The following is a 22,335-nucleotide window of genomic DNA, read 5'->3' as shown; positions in this document are numbered from 1 at the left end:
TTTGTCCTGTATATTATTTAGCCCCAGTCCCACACTTCACCTGTGGGTGAAGGGTGGCAAATGATTTAAACAGAATTCTGGCTGCTGGGGTTTGTTTCCTTTCTGAAATCACACCATCACACTTCCTTCTTAACCTTGCTTAAGGCATGTGCCCTTTTTGTGTATTAATTCAGCCTCTGAAAAAAGGGTAAAAAATGCAACCAGAGTTCCATCTTGCCTGTTTGGAGGACAAGAAAAGGTGATATGTACCCCTCATATCCCCCATAAAACTGTTTCTTTCATCTTTATGGTGAAGCATATCTTTTCTAATACATTTTGCTAGAAAAGAGAGTGGGATATAACCCTGACAAGAACTAATAAAATCCCATAGGAATGAAAGGCACAACTCCACAGGAGTAGCTTTCTTACCTTTGAGATATGTACTGTTTCAAAATTCATTAAACAGTTTTCCTCTCCATGGTTTTTTATACGTGAATCAAAATATTTTGCAGTATTTTCAGCTATATCACAAATGGCTACTCATGTATTCACTTTTGCATTGTTCATCCCTCTTGGTTTTTGTTTCCTGGTTTTAACTGCTTTTCCTGCACTTGTTTCCTCAGCTTTTAACACGTAACAGGCATTGGCTGACCTATATGGAAAACAGATTATAACCTAAATCATAATAAAATCTATATGTTTAATAAATAACTCTATAAATCTCTCAAGATGTCTCAATCTGTCACAGAAATGTAAAAAAAAAAAAAAATAAAAAAAAATAAAAATAAAAAGCCTTTTCTCCATTGATACTATTTGCTTGCTTAGTGACAGTTTGGCCAACAAAATTCTGACATGCAATGTGTTTCTAGAAATAATAAGATTGTACTGGCATGGTTATGAACAATGGCAGATATGTGACATCACTGGGATATGTTCTGAATTCATACAGAAGAGTAAGAATTGGATGAGTCACATGAGGGATTTCTGTGTACACACTTACCTTTTAGTGAATAATACTGTTAAACAACTACACCCTCTTTATCTACTGAGGTAGCACAACTCCAGGAATTCCACTGGGAATTGAAGTGTTCTCTGAATTTTTGCTGATACTTTATGCATTGAACAGAGCAGTATTTTAATCGGATTCAGAATTTCTTTAAGACTCCGGTGGCAGACACATACCTGTGATTTGAAACTGAGAATCTGCGATGAGGGGTAAACCCGGGCCAGCCTGCCCGGCACATCCCCTCTGCTGGCCGGCGAGAGATCGCGAAGCGCTCCCGAGCTGATCCTCAGTGACCGCCGGGCTCCCTCTGGTGGGAAGAGGAGCCCTCGGCTCTGGGTAAAGCTCTCCAGCTGCCACTCGAGAACTTCTCTTCAGCATCATCCCACGCGGAAGAACCGCGGGTTTTCTGAGGACACAACAAACAAACAAACAAACGCCCCAAACCCCTACGACATAAGCTGATCTCTTAAACTGAGAAATAAAACACGGTTTCTGACTAATATGTGGCAGAAACTAAAAAAATCGTATTTTTCTTAACACAAACCAGCACTCTTGGTAGTTTGACAAAGCTGACAGGTCTTGGGAAGTCCCATCAGTCTAAATCATTCTACGAACTCGGGGTGAAAAAAGATCTCTCCTTCTCCAAATTCAAACAATGGCAATTTCTCACTGTGAGAACAACTTTCAGGACAAAAGTATAGGAAAGTGATCAACCCTCTCCACCACCAAATACATAATCTCCTACAAATTGCTAAACATCCGATTTTCACTAGCACGTTCAGAGATGTGATATGGAGTGTTCAGGGCATTCACTCACCAATGTGTTACATTAGAACCTCTAACTATTGATGGGAAGCTGAAAACACACAGAGGGGTACAGATTTATTCAAAGGAGAAATGACTCCAGTTCCACTGCAATGTAAACCCGAGCTGGGAAACAACAGGATTCAGAAAGTTCTGAATCCCATGACCTATGTAAATATAAACAATCATACCTTAAGTTTGAAATAACTCAAAAGGTAAAATAACACCGTTAAAAATTAAAAGAACAGGCTTTTATAGTAAGAAATTAACTTTGTCACATGGCTTTCTTAAATGGTTTTTCATCCATTACTCAGCACAAATACACCCACAATCCATGAACACATTAGCTTTTACTTATTAAAGAAAATAAACAGCACAACTTTAGTACCTCTTTTGGGAAATGGATTGTTACAATTGCTCTTATCTTTGCTTCAGACTGACTCCAAAGTTTACTTCAATTTCTCACCTGCAAATTCCACCAGGAAGCTGAAACTGTGACTGTTGCCATGATTACTGGGGGAATTTCAACTGGTAGAATTTGTGGTTTAGCTTGCTTATAGTTAGAATTTATCATGTTTTTTCAACACCGTTTTCCAAAATATTTAGGCTTCTTCAAAGTCAATTAAGTTGCTGATAGAATGGACTTACAGAGATAGAACACTGGCCAGGTAGAACTTACAGATTTATATTTATTTTCTATAGTTAGTTTCCTTTGTGCTCTCCTAAGCAACTCATCATTTGCAACATGATCCAAGATTTGTTTTAGATGATAAATTATTAATATAGAGTTCTTTGCAGGGGAGGTTTCAGTGTTGCTAAAAATACCCTTAAAATCAACCAAGCAAGGAAAAAACCCAAACATAAACACACAAAGAAATGACAACAAAAATCCCAACAAACCACCAATCAAAAGACACCCAGTCTCAAAGCATCCATCATTTAATAATCAAACTCAGGCTATTGTCCCATGATAGCTCATGACTGACAGAGTATTGCATTTGTATGTGAAGTTTTGGGAGCTCCAGTGATACAAAACAGTAATGACATCATGCAATGTGCTGAATCCCTAGAAAAAACTGCCCCAGTCAATTTTCCAGGCAACATGATGGTGCTGCTGAAGAGACTGCATTTCTGACTTTGCACAATAATTGAGCTCAGCAACAGAAGAAAACCTTAGGAGGTATATTTGTTGGTGGGAAAAAACCAAAACCATATCTTTTCTTTGATTTGTTCCTGAATAATTTTGCAGTGTAAGTACTGTCTCTTATGACAGCAGTGAAGCCCAGCTAACCCGATTGGCTGCAGCAGAGTGAACCATCTCCACTCTCACTCAGGCTCAGGAAACAAAAAGGCCATGGCCAAGCTGCCCACCCAGCAGAGCACATGCTACAAGCACAGTGTAAATTCACCTCCCTTGTGAAACAGACTCTGGAACTGAACAACCACACAGAATATCATAAGGTCAAAACATTACATATTTGGATAAAGAGCTACTTTCGTACCCTCAGAGATTCATTTTTTCCACCAAATGCAGCATTTGTGTCCTTGCCAGCAAGCAGTACAATTGCCAAAGTCAAGATTGTCTGATAAAAAAAGACACAGAGTTCCTAGATCTCTATTCATCATACTCTAGGAAACTGCTCTAACTTATGTCAAAAGGAAAAAGTAATGAAAAGCATGTTCAAGCTATCTTTTCTCCACTTTTTCCCATTTCTTGTCAAAGTGGGAAAAATAGCAGGGAATTCAGAATATTTTTAGATTGATGTATTTCTTTATCAACAAATGCCTTTATTTCTCAGCATCTCAGATCTGAGTCTTGTTATAATAATTTTTAAAGATACTGTTGTTTCTGCAATGATTGAATAAATATCTCATGAAATTGTACCTTGTAAGTGTTCATAGGTTTTCTTCTCTCTCCATTTAAAATAACTGAAGTATGAAATTTAGAGCATTATATTTTTTTTTATGCCAGTAAGCCTCACATTCTGGATATGAATCCTAGAAGCATGGAATTCAGAGATAAAACAGCGTATTAGAGTTCAGAGAGCTATTGGAAAAACTAGAGAAAAATAATACATTTTCCATATTATGCACCTTTCTTATTTAAGAGAATGGAAAAGAATAGCATTCTTATCTGGCAAGATTTTCAAAATATTAGATAGCTGTTCTAAAATAACCAAGTTTCTATCTGGACTTCTTTTAGGCTTGGAAATATTTAATACTGGGCTCTGGTTCTCAAGTGGAAAGTGAAAAGTAATACACATTTTTCCTGGATGGAGAAACCACAGTGGAAACTATGCAGTCTGCATTTGTGTATTTCCAGTCCTGATACTTAAAAATATTTATTTTCAAAGAGTTTTAAAATACTTGTAATGCATAAAAGCAAATCAAGAGTTATTTTACATGATGATTTTAAAAGGCAAAACCATATTGATAGCTCCCTTCATTCTAAACTACCACTTGTTTCCTGCTCCCACAAGAATGCCACTTCACTAGCTAAGATTTCTAGAGAATTATCAAAAAACAACACACACTAAAATGACATCATTTTTGACTACAAGCCTTTCTGGCAGACAGGTGAGCCCATGGCACTCGCAGTGTCTTCTTGCATTAAGACAAGGATGCTATGCTTCAACTACACAGAGAAAGGTTTACATAACAATTGTACCACCCAGCACAGGGAGCCTGCAGCAGCAAGGGAACTCTCAGCAGGAAAGTTTGATTAAGTTTTTCCTCCCTCATTTCTAAAATTAAAGCTCTCTGTTTCTGGTTTGAGAGCATTGGTGCAGAGAAGTGTGGCACTTGCAAAAGGAGTTGACTGTTAGCAGCAACTCAGGCTGACTTGAGCGTTGTCTTCTGGAGCTTCCATAATGTTCTTCTCTAGTTCTGTGGAAACAAAAAAAGTTATAAAATCAACTTAAAAGAAATTATCCCATCTGATATTAAGGGTAACAAAAGCTGGATGCAGGCCTAGTCACTCCTGTAGGCTAAAACCTGGGCAGACAATGAAATTAATATGCTTGCAGGTGTTTGAAACCAGCTCTAATGCTTGAAAAACCTCCCCAATCCTTCAGACTATAAACAAGTAAAATGCACACAAAAAGCAAAACTCCACATACTGATGAGATTTCCTGCCCCAATTTGGGGCCTGTGCCCAGGAATGTTCTCCAGTTCCTTTATCATGGACTGTTCAAAGGCCAAGGCAGCAACTCGGAAAAATAATTCTTTGACATTTTCTCCTAGGAAACAAACAGAAATGATGTGTTTTTATAAAGTTACATCAACAGATTGTCATAAGCATAACAAGCACATCTGTGAACAGCTGACTGCTCAATATTGGGACAGAACAGGCCTCTCCAACAATCTGTCTCCCATTCTGATCACTGCAGAAAGAATTTCTAATTTTCTTACTCTGGAATACTGAACCCTGTGCTGCACCTTTATTTTTACCCAGCAACAGAGAGAATTCATTTTGTGGTGTAATCTTTTTCCATTGCAAACGTTGAGCAGTAGTGCACATGTGTATTTATGTAACTATCTATGAATTAAACATGCTCAGATATTGCAAAGCAGCTTGATTACTTCTTTCTGCAAACACAACAGTGAAAGCACACATACAAATGCTCAAAAAAAATCAGCCATTAATAAGCCTGAAGCTTCTAACAGCAACAAAATGCAAGAAAAACAACAACAACAACAACAAAGACCCCTAGCAATGAGGAGATAAGTTCCTCCCACTCCAACATCAGCCCTCGTGGTTATGCTATTTTTACATCCTTTGCAGTAATTTACCTGTTTTGGCTGAGACTGACCAATATTCTGCCTGCATCTCCTTGGCAAAATGGATGGCATCCAGCTCTGTCCTTTCACACACAGCATCTGACTGGGAAAACAATGTGCAATAACTTGAGCAGAAGTGTGTCTGGGCTGGTAACAGCACAGAGGCACTGCCATAGCCCCCACACTGTGATGCTTCCAGTTTTCTCAGTGGCCTTTCTGACCTTGCCTAGACTTGGGCAATCATACATGATTGCAAGAACGTTAAAGTATTTAGTACTGCTTTAAATGGAAGTCTCCACTCAGCTCCCACAGCACTGAAACAAAATAAGAGTTAACAAGTGACCCTTGTATTTAACACATTCCTTGGTAAAGAGCTATCGAGTCAGTAGATCTGTTAATGGTCTTTAAATCCTTGTCACCCCATTATTCTCAGCAGAAGAGTCGTGGGACCAACTAGTAACAGACGAAATAAGTTTGCTTTCAAAGCTTTAAAAATATTTTTCTACAGGAAGACAAACACAGGACTGACAATTGTATAGAGAGATTGCATTTACCCTGTTCTTTTGAAAATTATGTGATATTCAATTAAGTAAGAAACCTTCCCTGTTCCTGAATAATGAACACACTCTCTCTTAAAAACCAATTTCCCTCTAATTTTTCCAATAGCTCTCTGGACTGTAATACACAGTTGTGAGCATCTAGCTTAGAATTCCATAATTCTAGGATTCATATCCAGCATGTCAGGCTTGCTGGCATAACAAAAGGAAAATATAATGCTCTAAATTACATACTGCAGTTATTTTAAATGGAGAGAAAAAAGAAAACCTATGAACAGATACAGAAGAACAACAAAAACTTCAAGATCACTCTGTATGTTTATACATGCTTGAAAAATGTCATGCAATAAATATTTCACTAACTACCTATTTTTTTAGAAAGCCTCTTCTTAAATTGGTTTCAAGTGTGCTGTTCAATTTACCTTTTAAGTTTTTCGCTCAAGGTCTTTATCTCAATTTGCAAGGGAAATCACTTGAGGAACTAGGGAAAATCTGATTTCCTTATCTGCACTCAATTTACTCACCACCAAATCTTTTTTTGTTCCAACCAGAAAGATGAAGCTGGAATCTGGCTCATTCTCCCTCAATGCATCTTCTAGCCACTGTCTGAAATACAAAAAAGAAATGATAGAATCACTCAGGGGGAACAAGGAGTACAGGAGAAGATGACAGATAATAGGGTCACAAGAAAAGTGATTGGAAGAACTTATGTGAGAGTATCAAAAGCCTTTTTTCTAGACAGAGAGAGAAGTAGCTCCAACACTTTTGAATATGTGTTTCCCACCAAGGAAAAGTCATACCCATGGCAGAGTACAAATTCAACAATCATTTTAGCACCTAGAGAGGATATTTCTCAGTGTAAGTGAGAGGGCAAAGTCTGGTAAAGATAAGGAATAAAAAGGCAAGAAGCAACTGAAAAGGTATGAACCACATAGCAGGTTAGATACAAACGGGAAAAAAGAGTGAAATAATCTATTCAGCATTATAAAACAGCTCCCTATGAAGGCTGTACGATTCTTGTCTCACAGGCTTTTATGTTCTTGTTACTCTGGCAATCAAGTTTCTCTTGAGTCATCCAACAAGTCAAGGAGGGAAGGGAGTGTGTGTGTGTGTGGGAAATCAGGTTCACAGGCTTCAATTACTTTCAGCCAAGCAGAGACACTAATATATATATTATTTTACAAAGTCCTATGTAAATGAGCTAAGCACTGTAGTACATTCAAATAAGACAGAGCACAGGTTGTAAAGAAGTCTGCACCTGCATTACAGTCACAACAGCACATCAGAAATACATATGCTCTGAGCTGTGACAGCAGTGTGGATCACAGGTCTATGAAGGGTTTTGCAGCCTGCACTAAAAGCAGAAGGAGTTTACTCATAAGAATTAGTGTGTTGTCATAACCAAATCATTACAAGGATCTGAACTAGTAAGTTTAGCTGTATCTACACATACTTGGAGTTTTTAATTTTCTCACTTCTTTTTGACAGCCTGTCTCCCATCAGAAACACAGAAACTAGAGAAAGAAAATTTTGGGATAACAGTGAACCTAGAAAATGAAAGGCTGATGAGACATTATGCATGAGATGCATCTCATCAATTTTATAATTTACATTCGATTCCAGCCTCTTATCCTATTTATAGCAAATGAAGTAAAAAAAAAAAAAAAAAAAAAAAAAGTTTTGGGGTACACTTCTTCTGCATGTCTATCTTTGCAAGGATCAAGCATTTATCGAAGTGCCCCTCTCTCTGCATTGATTTTAAAGAAAGTCAAGTGCAAGTGGTTCAAATTTATGCCCTGTATTTTCTTCAGAAAAATCCCTCCCTATGTAATCTAAACTAGTGACTGTCATTTTTAATTTCTTAGCTCAATAGAAAATACACTCATGATCCAGCAAGTTCTTAACACCTACATATGGAAGGCAATTAAACCTGCTGTAAAAACCTTTAAAAGATAAGCCAAAACACAGAAACTTACTTGGTGTGATCCAAAGTTTGGATATCAGCCAGATCAAACACAGTTATTATAACTGCAATAAAACATAAGAATAGAAAAATGTAATTAAATTAGAAAGTGTATCAGAAGTGTCTCCAACCCATCTTGTTAAACAGAGAGAATGTTTATGTAAAAGGTTTAAGAATAGATTTAACACATAGGAGGTGGAAGACTATCCATTTGCCCATTCATTTTCTTTTTCTAGCATCCAATAAGGCCTAAGTCCTTAGTCTTCAACATTATATCTGTAGTCTGCAGTCTATAGTGCTATCAACCCTTTCATTTTGGGACCACTAACCACAGGATTGTCTCTTACCAAAGGGAAAGCCAGAAGTATACACTTCTAACTCCAGCATTAATCTCACCCAACCTCAAATTCTTTTCCCCCTAGTCACAAGTGCCACTTTCTAGCACTGCATCATCAGAACACTCAGAGCCTGCAGATGTGATGACACATCCCTCCTGCCCTGCAATAATGGACAATCCATTCCACTACAGTGTCTATAGGTACCATCCTGAGGAGCATATATGGCTATATATTGCTGTACAAAACACAATCTCCCAACAACAGCAGGATCAAATTAATATTGTTCTCACCCTCTGCTCCTCGGTAGTAAGCAGATGCAATGCACTTGAACTTCTCCTGACCTGCTGTGTCCCATCTGTGCAATGGGGGGAAAAAAGAAATTTTAGGTTAATGAAAGCCAGGGTAACCTGAGTAAACATGTTAATGAAGCAGCAGACTGGTACAAGGCAGAGAAGAATGTGATACCAGAGAAGTGTCACCATCTGGAACATGTTACTCATTAACTACTGATAGAAACACAGTAAAGCTCTATTAGTCAATGAAGCCATGAACATAATTTTTACCTTTTCTTAAAACATGCTAATAATTTTGGAGGCAATTCAAATATTTGTATTCTGCATGGTAATATCCTTTCCTTAAAACATTTTTTCTTTCACCTGTGTAATTTGCATGTATTTCTAGGGGCAATCTAGTTTTGTAAATTTTGTCTGCTAATAATAGCTAAGTCATGTTAAAATCTTGCAACTGCTAGATAAGATATCTGTCCCTACATTACAAATTAGAGACCTGCAGCTCAGTCTACCAGGTACTAATGACACCATTAAATAAAATCAAGAATGTCCTTCTAATTAATGAACACGATACACAGTGCCTTCAGCTACTGCCAGCACTACAGAGGTTTGGGTTTTGTTGTAGCTTTGTACTGCCAGTCATGGATTCTTTCAAATATATCTTGTATAGAAATCTCTCAGCAAGAGGGGGCACTAGTGCTTATCATATGGAAGTGCTCTACCCAGCTTCTGAAGACTTTGCAGACAATGCAATCTGACCTTATTGCTTCAGTCTGCAAAGTGCTGATGCACGAGTCTAGATTTTTAGAGGGACTCAAGTTCCAAAATGATAGCACCTGGCAGAACTTTCCAAACACAACTGCAGTGAAATCAGTAGGAAATGTATTTTTAAGTATTTTTCAATAAATACCACAAGCCATCTACTTACACCAGTGTTCTTATCAGAAAAAAAAGTGTTCCTAAGTAAAAAGGTTTTTAAGATTCATACACTAAAATACCTCATACAAAGCACCTTATCTCTGCTCTAGGTCACACTATAGATGATTCCATAATGCCCTCTATAGAACAATGGTGCTGGCCACCAGAAACACAAAGGGACACTACTCCACAGACCCAAAGCAGGTGGAAGAGGGCAGGACTCCCACTAGTATAACAAGCAAAGCTGAAAATACTAGGTTCACATTCTAACAAAACCACTCCAGCTTTTCTACGATTTCAAGATAATTAATCAGTTGCTAATTAAGAGATGTTGAAATCACTGGACACCTTAATATTAATTTCAATGACTGCACTAATAAAACCCCCAGTAAAGCCTCAGTGCTCATTGTGCCTGCTAAACTCAAACCACAGACTAGGGTTACACTAGCACTGGCCAAAGCTGTGGCAAATGCTTCCGCTTCTCTTTCATGAACGTTGAGTAAAAAAGACAGAAATCCACTGAAATAGTGCAAGACATCCAAGATGGGTTTTCATTAACAAGTTTGTAATATTTTTTTAGGGATGAGAAATCCAAGAGCATAATTTCTATTAAAACTGCATGTCCAAAGACAGAATCTTCTCTTCAGATCACATTATTCTTTGTGCAATTGTATTACATTTTTTAAATCTTTATTCCACTACAGCCTGCAGCAATTCGAGCTCTGCTGAGACTGTACTCTATGCAATGCTTAACCATGCTCTTTCAACTCACATCTGGAGGTTATATGGCATTCCAATTATCTCAAAACGTTCCATCTCAAAATCTACTCCAATGGTTGCCTTGTAGTCTCTGTCAAAATTATCTTTACAAAATCTGCAATTAAAAAAAAAAAAAAAATTAAATACCAGTAGGACAATTACAAATAACTGCAAAACTACCACTATCTAGGGCAAATTATGAAGAAAAGAAAAAACTAACTGTGGATTTGTATAATAATGTAGAAGCAGACACAGAAACATAAAGACACTAACTAAAAGAAAAGGAGATACTGTTTAACAAACTAGAAAGCACGTATATTTAGCATGATCTTAGGATAGCATGAGACTCAGAATAAAACATCCTTGGGCTCTCAAGGGAGGTACAGCATCTTCCAGTTTTATTTACAAGGGAATCTATTTTGGGTCACAAATAATGACCCAAATGAAACAGACTCAGACACTGGATTTTTTTTCCAATTGTTTAGCCTTTAGACTGGATTCCTTAAGAAAACACTGCTTCATATTTGACTCATAAATACCTCAGAATGTAACATATACTGATTTAAGTGCTAGAGCACAACTTCCTGTGTTGATGTATCAAGACAGTCTCATACTCTTGATTTCATTTTATCTTCATTTGATAACAAAACCACAAAGTACTGGTTCAGGTTCAAACCAGAACCATGAAGCACTGCTCTAAAGCCAACAATGGAAATGTTATAGGATTTTTTTGAGAAACAGGAGAATCAAACCATCAGCTGAGATATACTGTACCTGTTGATAAGACTGGTCTTCCCGACATACAGGTCTCCTACCACAACCACTTTAGATATTTTCAGCCTGTTATAAATATTTGAAAATATTACATAGTTTTAGTAGTAATTTCAACAGTATCCTTCTAAAAATTCTGATTTAGCTCTTTAAATTGCAAGTGAGGAACACACATACCTACATACCTATGACTTCAGTTTATCTACGTGCTACTGTGCTGCATAATCTGAGTCTTAAATTGAAGAAAGTCACCAAAAACCAAACCCTTCTGGAGAAGAAGTAGTCCATTTTTTACTCTGTTTATTTTTTTTCTTAATTTCAATACAGCAGAAAAAAATTTATTCTATTAAAATTGCTTTGACTACAAGTAGATGCATTTGGCATATTTTTACATAAGTTCACACATAAGACCATAGTGTATCTGCATCATGTCCATTCCAATTTATCCCAAGTTTCTCGTTGACTTTAATAGTACAAACGAAGTCCTAAGTGCAGAAATAAGAAATTGCTGATAATAAAAGAACCCACTGCAGAATGTGCCTCTGGGAAAAACAACCCACAGGGTTAGAGCCAATACAATTTCTGACTATCTGAAATAATATTAATCTGAACCTGGCTTCATGCAAATAATCCTCTTTGCTCTAGGTCCTCCCACAGGATACAGCAGATGGGCTTTAGGTGACTCAGCCTGCATTCTTAAAATTGAAACTGTGGCTCTTTTGGCAGATCCAGGTGGATAAGTGAATTTAAATTTGTTTATTTATTGACCTAAACTGAGATTAATATCTCTGGTGCACATACAACAAAAACAGCTTAAGAGGTTTAATGTTCTTTTCTATCAAGGAATGGCTTTTTAATAAAGGAGGTAATCTTCTATTGAATACTATTTCTGGTTACATCAACTTCCATGTGATGCTGATTCCAAGTTACCAAAATAGCTGAAAAATTGACTGGTAAACTGCATGATTAATATTTCCAAAAAAGAACAAAAAAACACTTATGTGCCAGTCAACATTAACTGGGTGACCACAAGCCCCTTTGCTCCTGATTACTGTTACTGTGAAAATACTGAATAAAATCAACGACCTTAAGGGAAAAGCCAAAGAGTAAGTGATGGCTTAGAGGTGTGTGCTCCATTAACTCATACTGAGGAAGAAAACTCCCTAGATCAGACCATTTAACACAATGATGGACTATCAGGAGAGTATTAAATAAAGCCATTAGCTACTGAATTTATCAGACTAGCTTTCCAAAGGACAAAGAAATATTTTATTAGTTGGAATAATGGAAAAGGAAGATAACAGTTATTCCTGCCAAGCTTTATAAGTACTGTACAAAATACTCTGGCTGCCCTTTCTACCCCCATTTCACCAAAAAAAGGACTTAAATGACCAAAAAAATAATCATACCTGGAAGGTAGTGACAGAAAAGTAGTTTTCTTCTATTCACAAAGATGAAACATATAGCTTTTTTAGTTATACTCTGTTACCAGAATAAATTACATAGTGAGTCAGTTTACTATAGAAATACAGTTTAAAAAATACTACTAATAAAAATCCCAATCAAATACATCTTGGAAATGGAAGGAAAAATACCTCAATTCGATAAAGCATGTCATACTTGGAAAATTGTCCAGACACCTGCAACAAATTTACATGAAACTAAGATAGTGACTGTGTTTCTAAAAAGGAATAAAGTCACTGATGTCTCTCAGGGTGACATATTTTGGCTTAAAAAGTTTTTTTTTTAGCAAGACTCCCTAGTGAAATGAATAAAAAGTTGCATTTAAAGATGTATATCATGACAAGTCTCATGTCAGCAACTCTAGAGCTGGAGGAATAGTGAGCTAATTGTCAGTATTCATAGGAGCTCCACTTTATGAAGGATCCTTCACACTGAAACCAGAAGCATTTATCACTAAAATGTACAGCTATATATTTTAACTGAATAGTGATGATTTCAACACAGTTTTATTTTCTTGCCTTGCTTCGGAGATTAAAACAGTAATAATAATAGTTCTGGAGGAGAGATAATGCGTGGGAAAAAAACAACTTCAAGATTATTAGTAGAGCATAAATCAGCTTATTTTTAATTTTTATTTTAATTTTTAAATGTTATATATTTACCAGAATTTTCCTCCAGTTTTAAGGAACCATTCAAGAAAACTTCTCAGCATGTATACTTCAAAAAGACTAAAACCAGATTTTTAGATGTTTCAAGAAACTCAGAACTGCTGCCTTTATATCCCTCCAAAGCCTTTATTAACTGCTCCTTTAGAACACCTGCAGAGAACACAGAACACAACAAGGCTGGATCTGTTAGATCTTTTGAACTAAGTGTTTACTTAAAAGGTGTTAAAAACCTTTTCATTTCTAAACTACTACACTATTTTTTCAACATTACCTATTCTAGCAGAAAAAGAGGCACTTGATTCATGCACTGCAGAACAGGTCAGAGAACTGCCCTGTGCAGGGGCTTAGCTGCCTTGAAACACACCGGAGTAAGGAACATGAGGAAGGAGGTGGGGGAAAACTAATGAAGAAAGGAGGCTATAAAGAGCTTAAAATACTTCCCTCCTTGCATACCTGGGCTAGTACAAACTTACCCAGCTGTTGCAGTGCTCTGCTGACAAGCAGTCCTGACCTGTGCATGGAAGTGCTCTTTAAACTGCAGACAGGCCTCAGGTGTGTACCACTGAAAAGAGAAAACAGTTGCTGGCACAAACTGGGTGATGGCTACTGGGCAAGAAGCTAAACTGGCAAGGAAAAACAGATGAAATGTTTGATCACAGGGTTTGTCAAGAACAGACTTACCCTGGCATAAGAAAAGGAGTAGATAGGTTAAGAGGGTAGTAAGGTTTTGCAGAGCTGTGTTTGTAAAAACTCCTTGGGACAACACCATCCTTTGAGCACTTTTTTGAGTGTCAGTGTCCAGCACTGCCTAAGCACCCATGGCCAAATCTGTTTGCTCATCATTCTGTACAACAGTAAGTGCCTTCAATTATCCCAACAATCTTAAGACACACAAGACAAACACGGATGGGAGCACACCACCAGCAAGTCATTATTACTGTGAAGTTTTCTCAATCTTTTATAAGTGTGAAGCACTATTTTTATTACTAGTCCTTTAACTGGGAACCTTTTAACTAGCCCTTAGTTAAAAATGAGGAAAATATATTTTACTTTGCATTTGCTTAAAATACCTGTGGTATTTTTCATAAAATTAAAAGAAAAATATGTGGCTGAGATCAAGAAAGGAAAAAAAAAAAGTGAACTCCCTTAAAAGGATCTTTTGAACAACTGAAAAAAACAAGCATTAATTCTTTGCCCTTCCTTGTCCTCAACTGTTCAATTATACTTCAAATACAAAAGACTTTGGGGACATCAAAGGTATTTTGTCTGTGTTTCTGCAGTGCCTACTACATTTGATCTACTGTATGACTAAGGTTCTTGTACAAACACAAAATTAAAATCGCCTCAAATTCTTTAACCAAAGCCTCCTAATTAGATTTTTTGGCAAATTTAATGTCAGCTATGGTTCCTTTTTTCCCTCAGTGTTGGAGTGCTTTAAGCATGTAATTATTACTGTTTTGCTGAAAAAAACAAGATAAATATTATAACATAACGCTTCTGTAACAAGTCACTTTCTGTAAAGGTTAGATAGAAGAATGAGGATTATTATTAAAGAGCTCAGCATTGAATGGGTCTATGAGGTTACATTAAACTTTGAAAGAATTACAAATAATTTGTAATTTTGACAGAAGACAACAAGTGTACATTAAATCAGATTAAAATACCATTAGCACAATGGAAAGATAGCTCAGTGTGGCAGAGGCTACATCCTGTGACCAAAGGGATAAAAAATGCTTACCTTGGGAAACTGGGAGATTCTTCTTTCTCTGCTCACTGGGGGAACCAAATGCATTAGGCTGGATTTCATCCTCCAAGTTCAGTCAAATTCTACAAGACTGAAAATATGCAAAGAGAAACACAGTATTCAGTAATTACCTCAATACAGGGACAACATGATGAAAACTAAACAAGTTGTTGCAGATTTCTCATGGTTTTTTTTTTTCCTTTTTTCTGTTTGGTACAACTGGTAGTTCTTGAACTGGGTTTGCATGGAAGGAAAGCTGCTTCTCAAGTAAAAAGAACACCTCAGTGTGCACAGCTGTAGTAGCAAACAGTGGCCTTCTGAAACTACAAGGCACCAACTCTAATCCCCCGGGAGAGCAGAGAATTGCTCACTTAATTCAACTCAAGTGCTTGCAGTTCAGCCCTCAAAGGATTCTGCAGTGTTTAATTTAAAAATCTTGCTCATCATTGTTTCAAATGCTCTGCACTACGTGTGTTAATTAATGTTATGGGATCCCAGATTTCATGTGGTCAGAAGAAGGGAGGAAAGATTAAGCTGCCACATTTCTTGGCACAACATCAAACTTTCATCCAAGATCAGCTCAGAAAGAATGAAATTCGTCTGACGTGGAAAAAGAATAATGTTCACATGAAAGTCACAAATGCATTCAGATGTCTCACCTGAGATATATCAATTTGGTTATGTAAGGAAACCTCGTGGGTTGCTGGGGGAGGGGAGCCTTAATAGAGCACCGATTTCTTACTGGCGTTCAAAAGAACATTTCTAATGGGAGCGTTTTCATCATGTAGCAAAGTAGAAGGAAGGACTCACCGAGCAGCAGCTGATGCAGCAGGATTCCAGCCGCACAAGCAGCTCAGCCCCTGCTACGTGGCCATAGCAACAGGTTTGCAACAATTCCCTTCCTCCACAGGGCGGGAAGGCGGGGTCGGAGTAATTTAACTATACACAGAACCATAGTTTTAAGACAACAAACTCGTTTTAGTGGTCATACAGATTCCTTTGATCAGAAACTGCTTCTTCATAAACCAAATGGTCCCTAGTCCTGGATAAGCAAACAGTTCCATTTTCTTCAAAGATCGTTGTAATATGGATACAAAGAGCTAGATTAACCTATTAGACAAGGAACTGTTGGAGTGGGGAACTGTCACAGTGCTAATATTAAGCATAGCAGCAATTTTAAAGATACTCCCAAGGGATTTTTTCAGCATTTCAACTAGATTTTATCTCAGCTTTAAAGTCAGGATGCGCATGCTACTAATGAGACATTCTGAATTATATAAATGTCTTTCTACTCATTAATAATCTTGCCTTCTAATGTACAAAACACCAAAGACAAGGAATAAGAAATTACACAGCTCTTTTACTGTATTGTTAATTAACTCATTAATTTAGACAGTATTTAGTAAGCCAGAGTGCAACTTAGGATGCTAAAAGATTTTGCGATGTATTTTATTAGGATTTAAATTTCCAACTTTCAGAAGAAAACAAAGCTCTCCCATTCTAACAATCATATTTTGATAAAGCTGGAGGAAGCTTTGAACCAGAAGACAAGCCTCTCCCACTTCTGCAGCAGACTGAAAAGGTTAAAGAACACAACGAAGCAGACCAGTCATTTTAAACAGTGAGAAAGCACAGAAGAAAAAATCCTACAGTTGTTTTACAAGCACACACAAAGAATAGTGCTTAAGAAAATCGCTAGTCCAATCTTAGAATTAATGTTTTATTCTCTTGGAATAAAGGAATTGCTTTTAGACCACTTCAGGCACAAATATGATCTCAACTGTACCAAAACAGCCATTTCCCCACTAAGAGCCTAGGTTTGATGGGTTATTCACCAAAGAAGGTGAGATTACAGATTTATCTATCACCATATGTAGAGTTCTACTTACACTACTTACGACCATATAAAACTCAAGAGATCTAGACCCTTGTTATGGTGTGCTCCTGTCCTGGCCAGCTTGAATTATTTTAGGGCAATATTAATATCTTTATGTCAGAACTATTAGTATAGTTCTGAAAATAAAAACTTCACGAGTTGGTAAGAGTTTCAAACTTTCTTTCTGCATGTTCTGGTTGTAGTTCAACTCCTCCTAAGCACAGTAAACACCTGCCATGCATACTTAGACTGACTCACTGCTCCTCTCCTAGAGCTCTTTCACAAATTAAGCTACAAAAAAACTAGTTCAACAATCTCATGAACACAACGTTCACAAGAAAACAATCTCAAGACAACCACACAGATTTTTCAAAATTGAGAGGCCATCTTCGCTTATACTTAATGTATTGAATCTAAATCTCACACACACATAAGCATATCCCGTATTACCATATCAACAAAGACACATCACTACAGGAAAAGAACTTAAGAAATAAAAAGCTGCTAAAAATACTGAGAATTATCCATATTTTCTCTTTTTAAAGAGCTGAAAGGGGATTCAGTCACCATCGAGGGCTGGAAACACAGTGTCTCCATGGTATCACAACCCTCCTTATCCCATCATTGCAAGAACAGTAGTGCCAGCAGCTTCTGTGGATAGACAAAGGATGTGAGGAAGGCATTCAGAAGGCATACATAAAATAAATTAATGCCATGACCACTAACAAAATCAGTATTCCAAGCTACGGTGGAGGACAAGACATAAAAACTCACACCAAAAGCAGAGGTAACACTGAGGGACAAGTCTCTGATTTGGTCCTGCTCTTTCTACACTGAGAAAAGTTCATGTTCTTCCTATGGAAATCAGGTGAACTTTTACAAGTATATAGTTAATGGAAGTCTAATCTAATTCACATAAATCACCTGTGAAGTAAATAATCAGCTCTAAAATATTGCAGAAAAAAAAAGAATCCTTTCCAGAAAATACTTTTTAAAGTAGCAATTTTTCTTTTATGGATTTTGAAGAGTAACAAATCAGAACCTATTCCCGTGATGCATTTTAATCTGACTGATCAGAATTACTTTGGATTTGTAAAATCCTTTTTAAGAACTTTGATTATTAAAATTGTTACTCAGACATAATGAAAAACATCTCAATGACTTCACTATCTGCACGATCCTTTTATGGCACAAGCTGTTCAGAGTTTTTTCTTTATGCCGGTAGCATCTGACAATCCAGAACACCCTTAAATTGTGCCACAACATTGCAATGATCTGTTCTTACCGTGTACCTTCCGCTGAACAGTTATGTGAAACTAAGTAATAATGGAAACCCTTACCGCACATTCTAGCTGTTCATAGTGACATTCTGGGGAGGATTAGGAAAGAAAACCTAGCCCAAAACTCCTGCGCTGCCTTCAGCCATCGTACCCCAAGGCACTCGCCTGCTGTATTTCTGCCCTTAACTCGACCACCATTTTGCTCGCTCAGAATTTTCGTCGATTTTGCTCAAGTAAAATTACTTTGAAAACAAGGAGCGAGGAGAGAGACCCCACACTTCAGCAAAGAGCCGAGGCAGAGCGGCCGCCACCCCCGGACCGCACGGCGACATCGCCGTCCCCTCACGGGCCCCTCAGCGGCCGCGCCTCAGCGCGCGCCCCGCTCCCAACTACGCCACTGACGTAACTCCCTCCGCGCGGGCGCTGCTAAGTTGGTGACGCAGGCGTTGCTCGCTATTCATGAAGAGGCGCGTACGCGAAAAGCGGGCGCTGTGGCAACGGGGGCACGCGCGCGCCGCGGGCCGGCCGGCGCTGAGGGGAGGCAGGCGGGGGCTCGGTAATGGCACACGTCGCCTTCGATTATTTAGTCTATTTCGTTTGCTTTGAAGTGAGAAGTGGAGTTGTTTAGAGGCTGTTTTAACTTTTGTTTTTGTTGTTAACAGTTTTCAGTATTGGAGGTCGTAGTGTTCAGTCAGCTGAGGCGCTTTCCGTACTGAGGGAAGGGCTTGCTGAGGGCGGGGGGGCAGCCCTCACGTATTCGATCAAACGTTACCGAATTCTGAGGGCTGGTTTTAACCAGCTCGCTTTTAAAAATGCTTTTTTTCCTTTGAGAAAAAAAAAAAAAAAAAAAAAAAAAAAAAGAGATATTTTGTTTTCCTTTGCTTTTATTTTATTAATTTGAGCCCCGTTCGATTTTGGGCATTGGGCTGGCTGCTTCACTTGAACCCTTTAAAAAGCATTCCCTCTAACCGTTTTAACATCCTTCCTTGAAATTTTAAGCTTGCTTTCTTTCTTTCTCTTTTCTTTACAGTGTTCAGAGAGAATTAAACCAGATTAAGAGAGTTCAGCAGATGAACACACATTAGTGCTGATGATGCTCGATTCCAGCCTCTTTCCCAGCTTCCTGACAGTGTATGTTTGCTAAAAGAGCTCCCTGGGGACACAGGGCACTGTTTAAAGTCAGTTGGTGTCTTTGTGGTACAATATCTGCCCAGTCACCAAGTACAGCCATTTTAAAGTCTTTGTAGGGGAAGGGGAATCTTTCTCAGGAACATTAGGGATGGCAACACCTCGTATCTCAGCCTACCTCCCCCCTGACATAGACCCCACCAAAGCTGCTCTGGCCTTTGGGAGGAGGGCCCTTCCTAAGCTGAAAGAGGAGCTGCAGTCTCCCGAGCTGCTGACACAGCAGCGGGCGCTGGCGGCTCTCTGCGATCTGGTCCACGATCCAGAAAAAGTCTACCAGGCAGTAGCATTAGGTAAGTGGTGTGTTCTCACTCGCTCTGACACAGTGGGGCAGGCTGAGGGGGAACCCCACTTTACTTTCTTCCTTTACTTTTTCCTTACAGTATCTTTGATGACACAAGATGCCCAGGAAAAATTTCTTGGTTTTTTTTTTTACCTCAGAAAGGTGAAGAATACTATAACAGCATATACTTGGCAGTTATTTTAAGAATTATCATCACTTTAGGATTCATCAGTGGCTCATTGTATGTTTTATCGACCCCTGAATATAAAAGTACTGCAGAATCTTTCTTTCCATACAATTGTTACAGTTGGGAAAGACCTCTAAGCGAATCCAATTCAGCTGTTAACTCTGCCCTGCCATGATCACCACTAAACCATGTCCCCAGACTTTATTCTGATTTTAGCTAATTCCTAACATAGGCTAATAAAACAAACAAACAAAAAAACTAACCAAACAAAAAAAACCCCAACAAAACAAGCAAACAAACAAAAAAAAAACCACAAAAAAAAAAAAAACAACAGAAACAAAATAAACAAACAAACAAAAAGCCAGAAAAATAAAACAAAACAAACAAAACAAACAAAAAACAAAAACAACAAAAAAACCCTACCTAATTATTTCAAAGTTAGAACCCCATCACCATCCCCATCGTCTGCTTGTTTGGAACTTAATGAGAAATTAGAAAAGAAAGGAATATAACCAAATTCATCTTACTCATCTGGCTTATTTAAAAAGCCTGGAAGAATCCTGAATTTTGATTTTGGGGGAGGAAAAAAGCCCTAACCACAATTTTATTTTTGCAATTTTTAGCCATTTATGGTGTGTCTACATAGCTCATTATGTAACACAGAAAAAAACCCTTGTTTGCTACTGCTTTTTTATCCATTTACTTCCTTTGTATTTTTTTCTTCTCATGAAAGAGACTGATCATGTTCAAAATTTATTAAGTTAGTGTCTGATGAACAGTTTGTTTGCCAAAGAAATGTGAGAATGTTGTTAGTTTGGGGTTGCTAGGTTTTTTCTCTTTGGTCAGTGCCATATGTGCATACACAATCATTAATGGTTCACCACATTTATTCTTGTTCAAAAAAGACAAGTGAGTGTCAATCCTGCAAAAAGATACTTTTCTAAAGACATCAATAGCTCTACTGACTTATTTTTAGAGTTATGTCACTTTATATTTGCAGGATTAGGATTTAACTTGATAAGGAGTCAGGAGCTTGTTTGTAGCATGACATTTTTGGCAGTAGGCCTTGAAATTTGAAAATTTCTTCCTTACTTGAGAGATGACAATGTCAGGACAAGCTGAAAATTCTGAGGCACTTAAAATTGTGAGATAAATTATGAATATTGCTTTTGAAATTAATGCTGGAGATAAGAAATGTTAAAATGAACTCTGATGTCTCATAGGATTCTTGGGCAGTCTGAAGACTTTGCTGGTTCATCAAGACCAAACTGTCAGGCAAAAAACAACAGAAGTTCTCTCTGTAATGGCTTTGCACAGTATTGGCAGGTAAGTGCAATTCCAAAGTTTACTAGACTGTGTGGGAAGTAATGTTTCAGTGAAAAATAAGAACAGAGTTCCTAAGTTTTGTCAGACAGATGCAGCATAAAGAAGAGAAGTTAAGATTAAATATCTCAAATATATACAGTTTTTATTAGGCAGTGTTAAATCTGTCCTCCATTGTTGTGTTTAGGGAAGGGCTCATACAAAGTGGAGTCATTTCTGCCCTCACTGGGCTCCTGGATGATCCAGTAGATATCTGTCGGAAGAACACCCATCAGACTTTTGACATGTTGGCAAAATTACCTGCAGGTAGGATGTTTTAAGCAGTTAAGTATTCAAGTAGACAACACAGAGAGGAAATCAGGTGAATTCACCTATGCTCCAGATTTAATTTATTCCATTTCCCTTGAAAATCATATTTTAAAACACTACCTTGTCTATTTTTGCTTATTTTCATTTTCCTTAGTTAACTTTCTTATGCAAGTTAAGGCTATCTGCTCAAGATAGAGAGCACTGCATGCTTGAATTGGTATTTCAGAATCTTGCATCAAAATTTCACTTTATCCCTTCTGTTCAAGGTGTGGATCAGTTATTCATCACAGTGCATTAGTTTCATAAGTGTTTTAATCTGAACATTAGTCTTAAACTTCTCTTCCAGTTGATAAAAATTATAATTTTAAAATTAAAATTTCAGTAGAAATTATCAGTTTAAAAGCCTTACTGTTTAAATTCATAGCAAAGTATATTGTCTGAGAAATTCAGTTTCATTACTGATGCTTAAAAAGAATTAAATTAATGCTTAGAGCCTTCCTATGTGTACATGAATTCTAAAAAATCTAAAGATGTATTTTTACTTGCAAGTAATCCTTTCTAACATCTTCAATAATTCCAATCATATGAAAGATATTAATATGTTGAGCTAAACAACTTTGTAAATATCAGTATGGAAAAGTCTGTAAAAGCAGTTCTGAGTAATTACTCTTAGAAAAGGTGTTTTTTGAGTCATGTGTGCTGTTTATTTAGATAAAAATATAATGTATCTATAAAAATATACATGCCTGTATTTAAGGGCTGGAAGATAAATCCTGGAGCAGAATTGTGTCAGTGTAGAATGGACTCACATACAGAGGGCAACTTAAAAGAAAAACAAAAAGGTGCAAAAC

General features: G+C 37.5%; 2 protein-coding genes across 4 annotated transcripts in view; one reads left to right on the top strand and one right to left on the bottom strand.

Annotated features, from left to right (window-relative positions):
• Positions 1–2,028: 2,028 nt before the first annotated feature.
• RAB36 (RAB36, member RAS oncogene family) lies at positions 2,029–16,066 on the bottom strand. 2 transcript variants are annotated; one of them, XM_056504354.1, is made up of 11 exons: positions 15,852–16,066; positions 15,036–15,132; positions 13,771–13,859; positions 11,169–11,234; positions 10,408–10,509; positions 8,718–8,782; positions 8,103–8,154; positions 6,651–6,732; positions 5,582–5,672; positions 4,909–5,028; positions 2,029–4,675 (listed from the first exon to the last, which is right to left on the bottom strand). In XM_056504354.1, exons 2-11 carry the CDS (start codon positions 15,102–15,104, stop codon positions 4,611–4,613), a joined length of 801 nt encoding a protein of 266 aa, XP_056360329.1. In that variant the 5' UTR covers positions 15,105–15,132; positions 15,852–16,066; the 3' UTR covers positions 2,029–4,610. The 2 variants fall into 2 exon arrangements, with proteins under 2 accessions (XP_056360329.1, XP_056360328.1); XM_056504353.1 differs by having other exon boundaries at positions 2,248–4,675; positions 15,701–16,066.
• A 2,559-nt stretch (positions 16,067–18,625) lies between these two features.
• RSPH14 (radial spoke head 14 homolog) overlaps positions 18,626–22,335 on the top strand; it is a 77,936-nt gene continuing 74,226 nt past the window's right edge. For both annotated transcript variants that reach the window (XM_056504423.1, XM_056504422.1), the window contains exons 1-4: positions 18,626–18,753; positions 19,228–19,675; positions 21,076–21,178; positions 21,363–21,481. In XM_056504423.1, coding sequence (XP_056360398.1) covers positions 19,477–19,675; positions 21,076–21,178; positions 21,363–21,481 — 421 coding nt within the window. In that variant the 5' untranslated portion in view covers positions 18,626–18,753; positions 19,228–19,476. The remainder of the gene's footprint in view (positions 18,754–19,227; positions 19,676–21,075; positions 21,179–21,362; positions 21,482–22,335) is intronic.

Source organism: Oenanthe melanoleuca, chromosome 15 (assembly GCF_029582105.1).
Source record: "Oenanthe melanoleuca isolate GR-GAL-2019-014 chromosome 15, OMel1.0, whole genome shotgun sequence".
Lineage (NCBI taxonomy): Eukaryota > Metazoa > Chordata > Aves > Passeriformes > Muscicapidae > Oenanthe > Oenanthe melanoleuca.
The sequence above is the reverse complement of the archived record's forward strand: the minus strand, read 5'-3'. Positions and strand labels throughout refer to the sequence as shown.

Coding starts and splice junctions, on each gene's coding strand:
- RAB36 (XM_056504354.1), bottom strand. CDS start 15,104: ATGAAATCCAGCCTAATGCATTTGGTTCCCCCAGTGAGCAGAGAAAGA. Junction 8,155..8,717: donor TTACTACCGAGGAGCAGAGG/GTGAGAACAATA, acceptor GTTTTATTGCAG/TTATAATAACTGTGTTTGAT. Junction 6,733..8,102: donor CAAACTTTGGATCACACCAA/GTAAGTTTCTGT, acceptor TTTGTATTTCAG/ACAGTGGCTAGAAGATGCAT.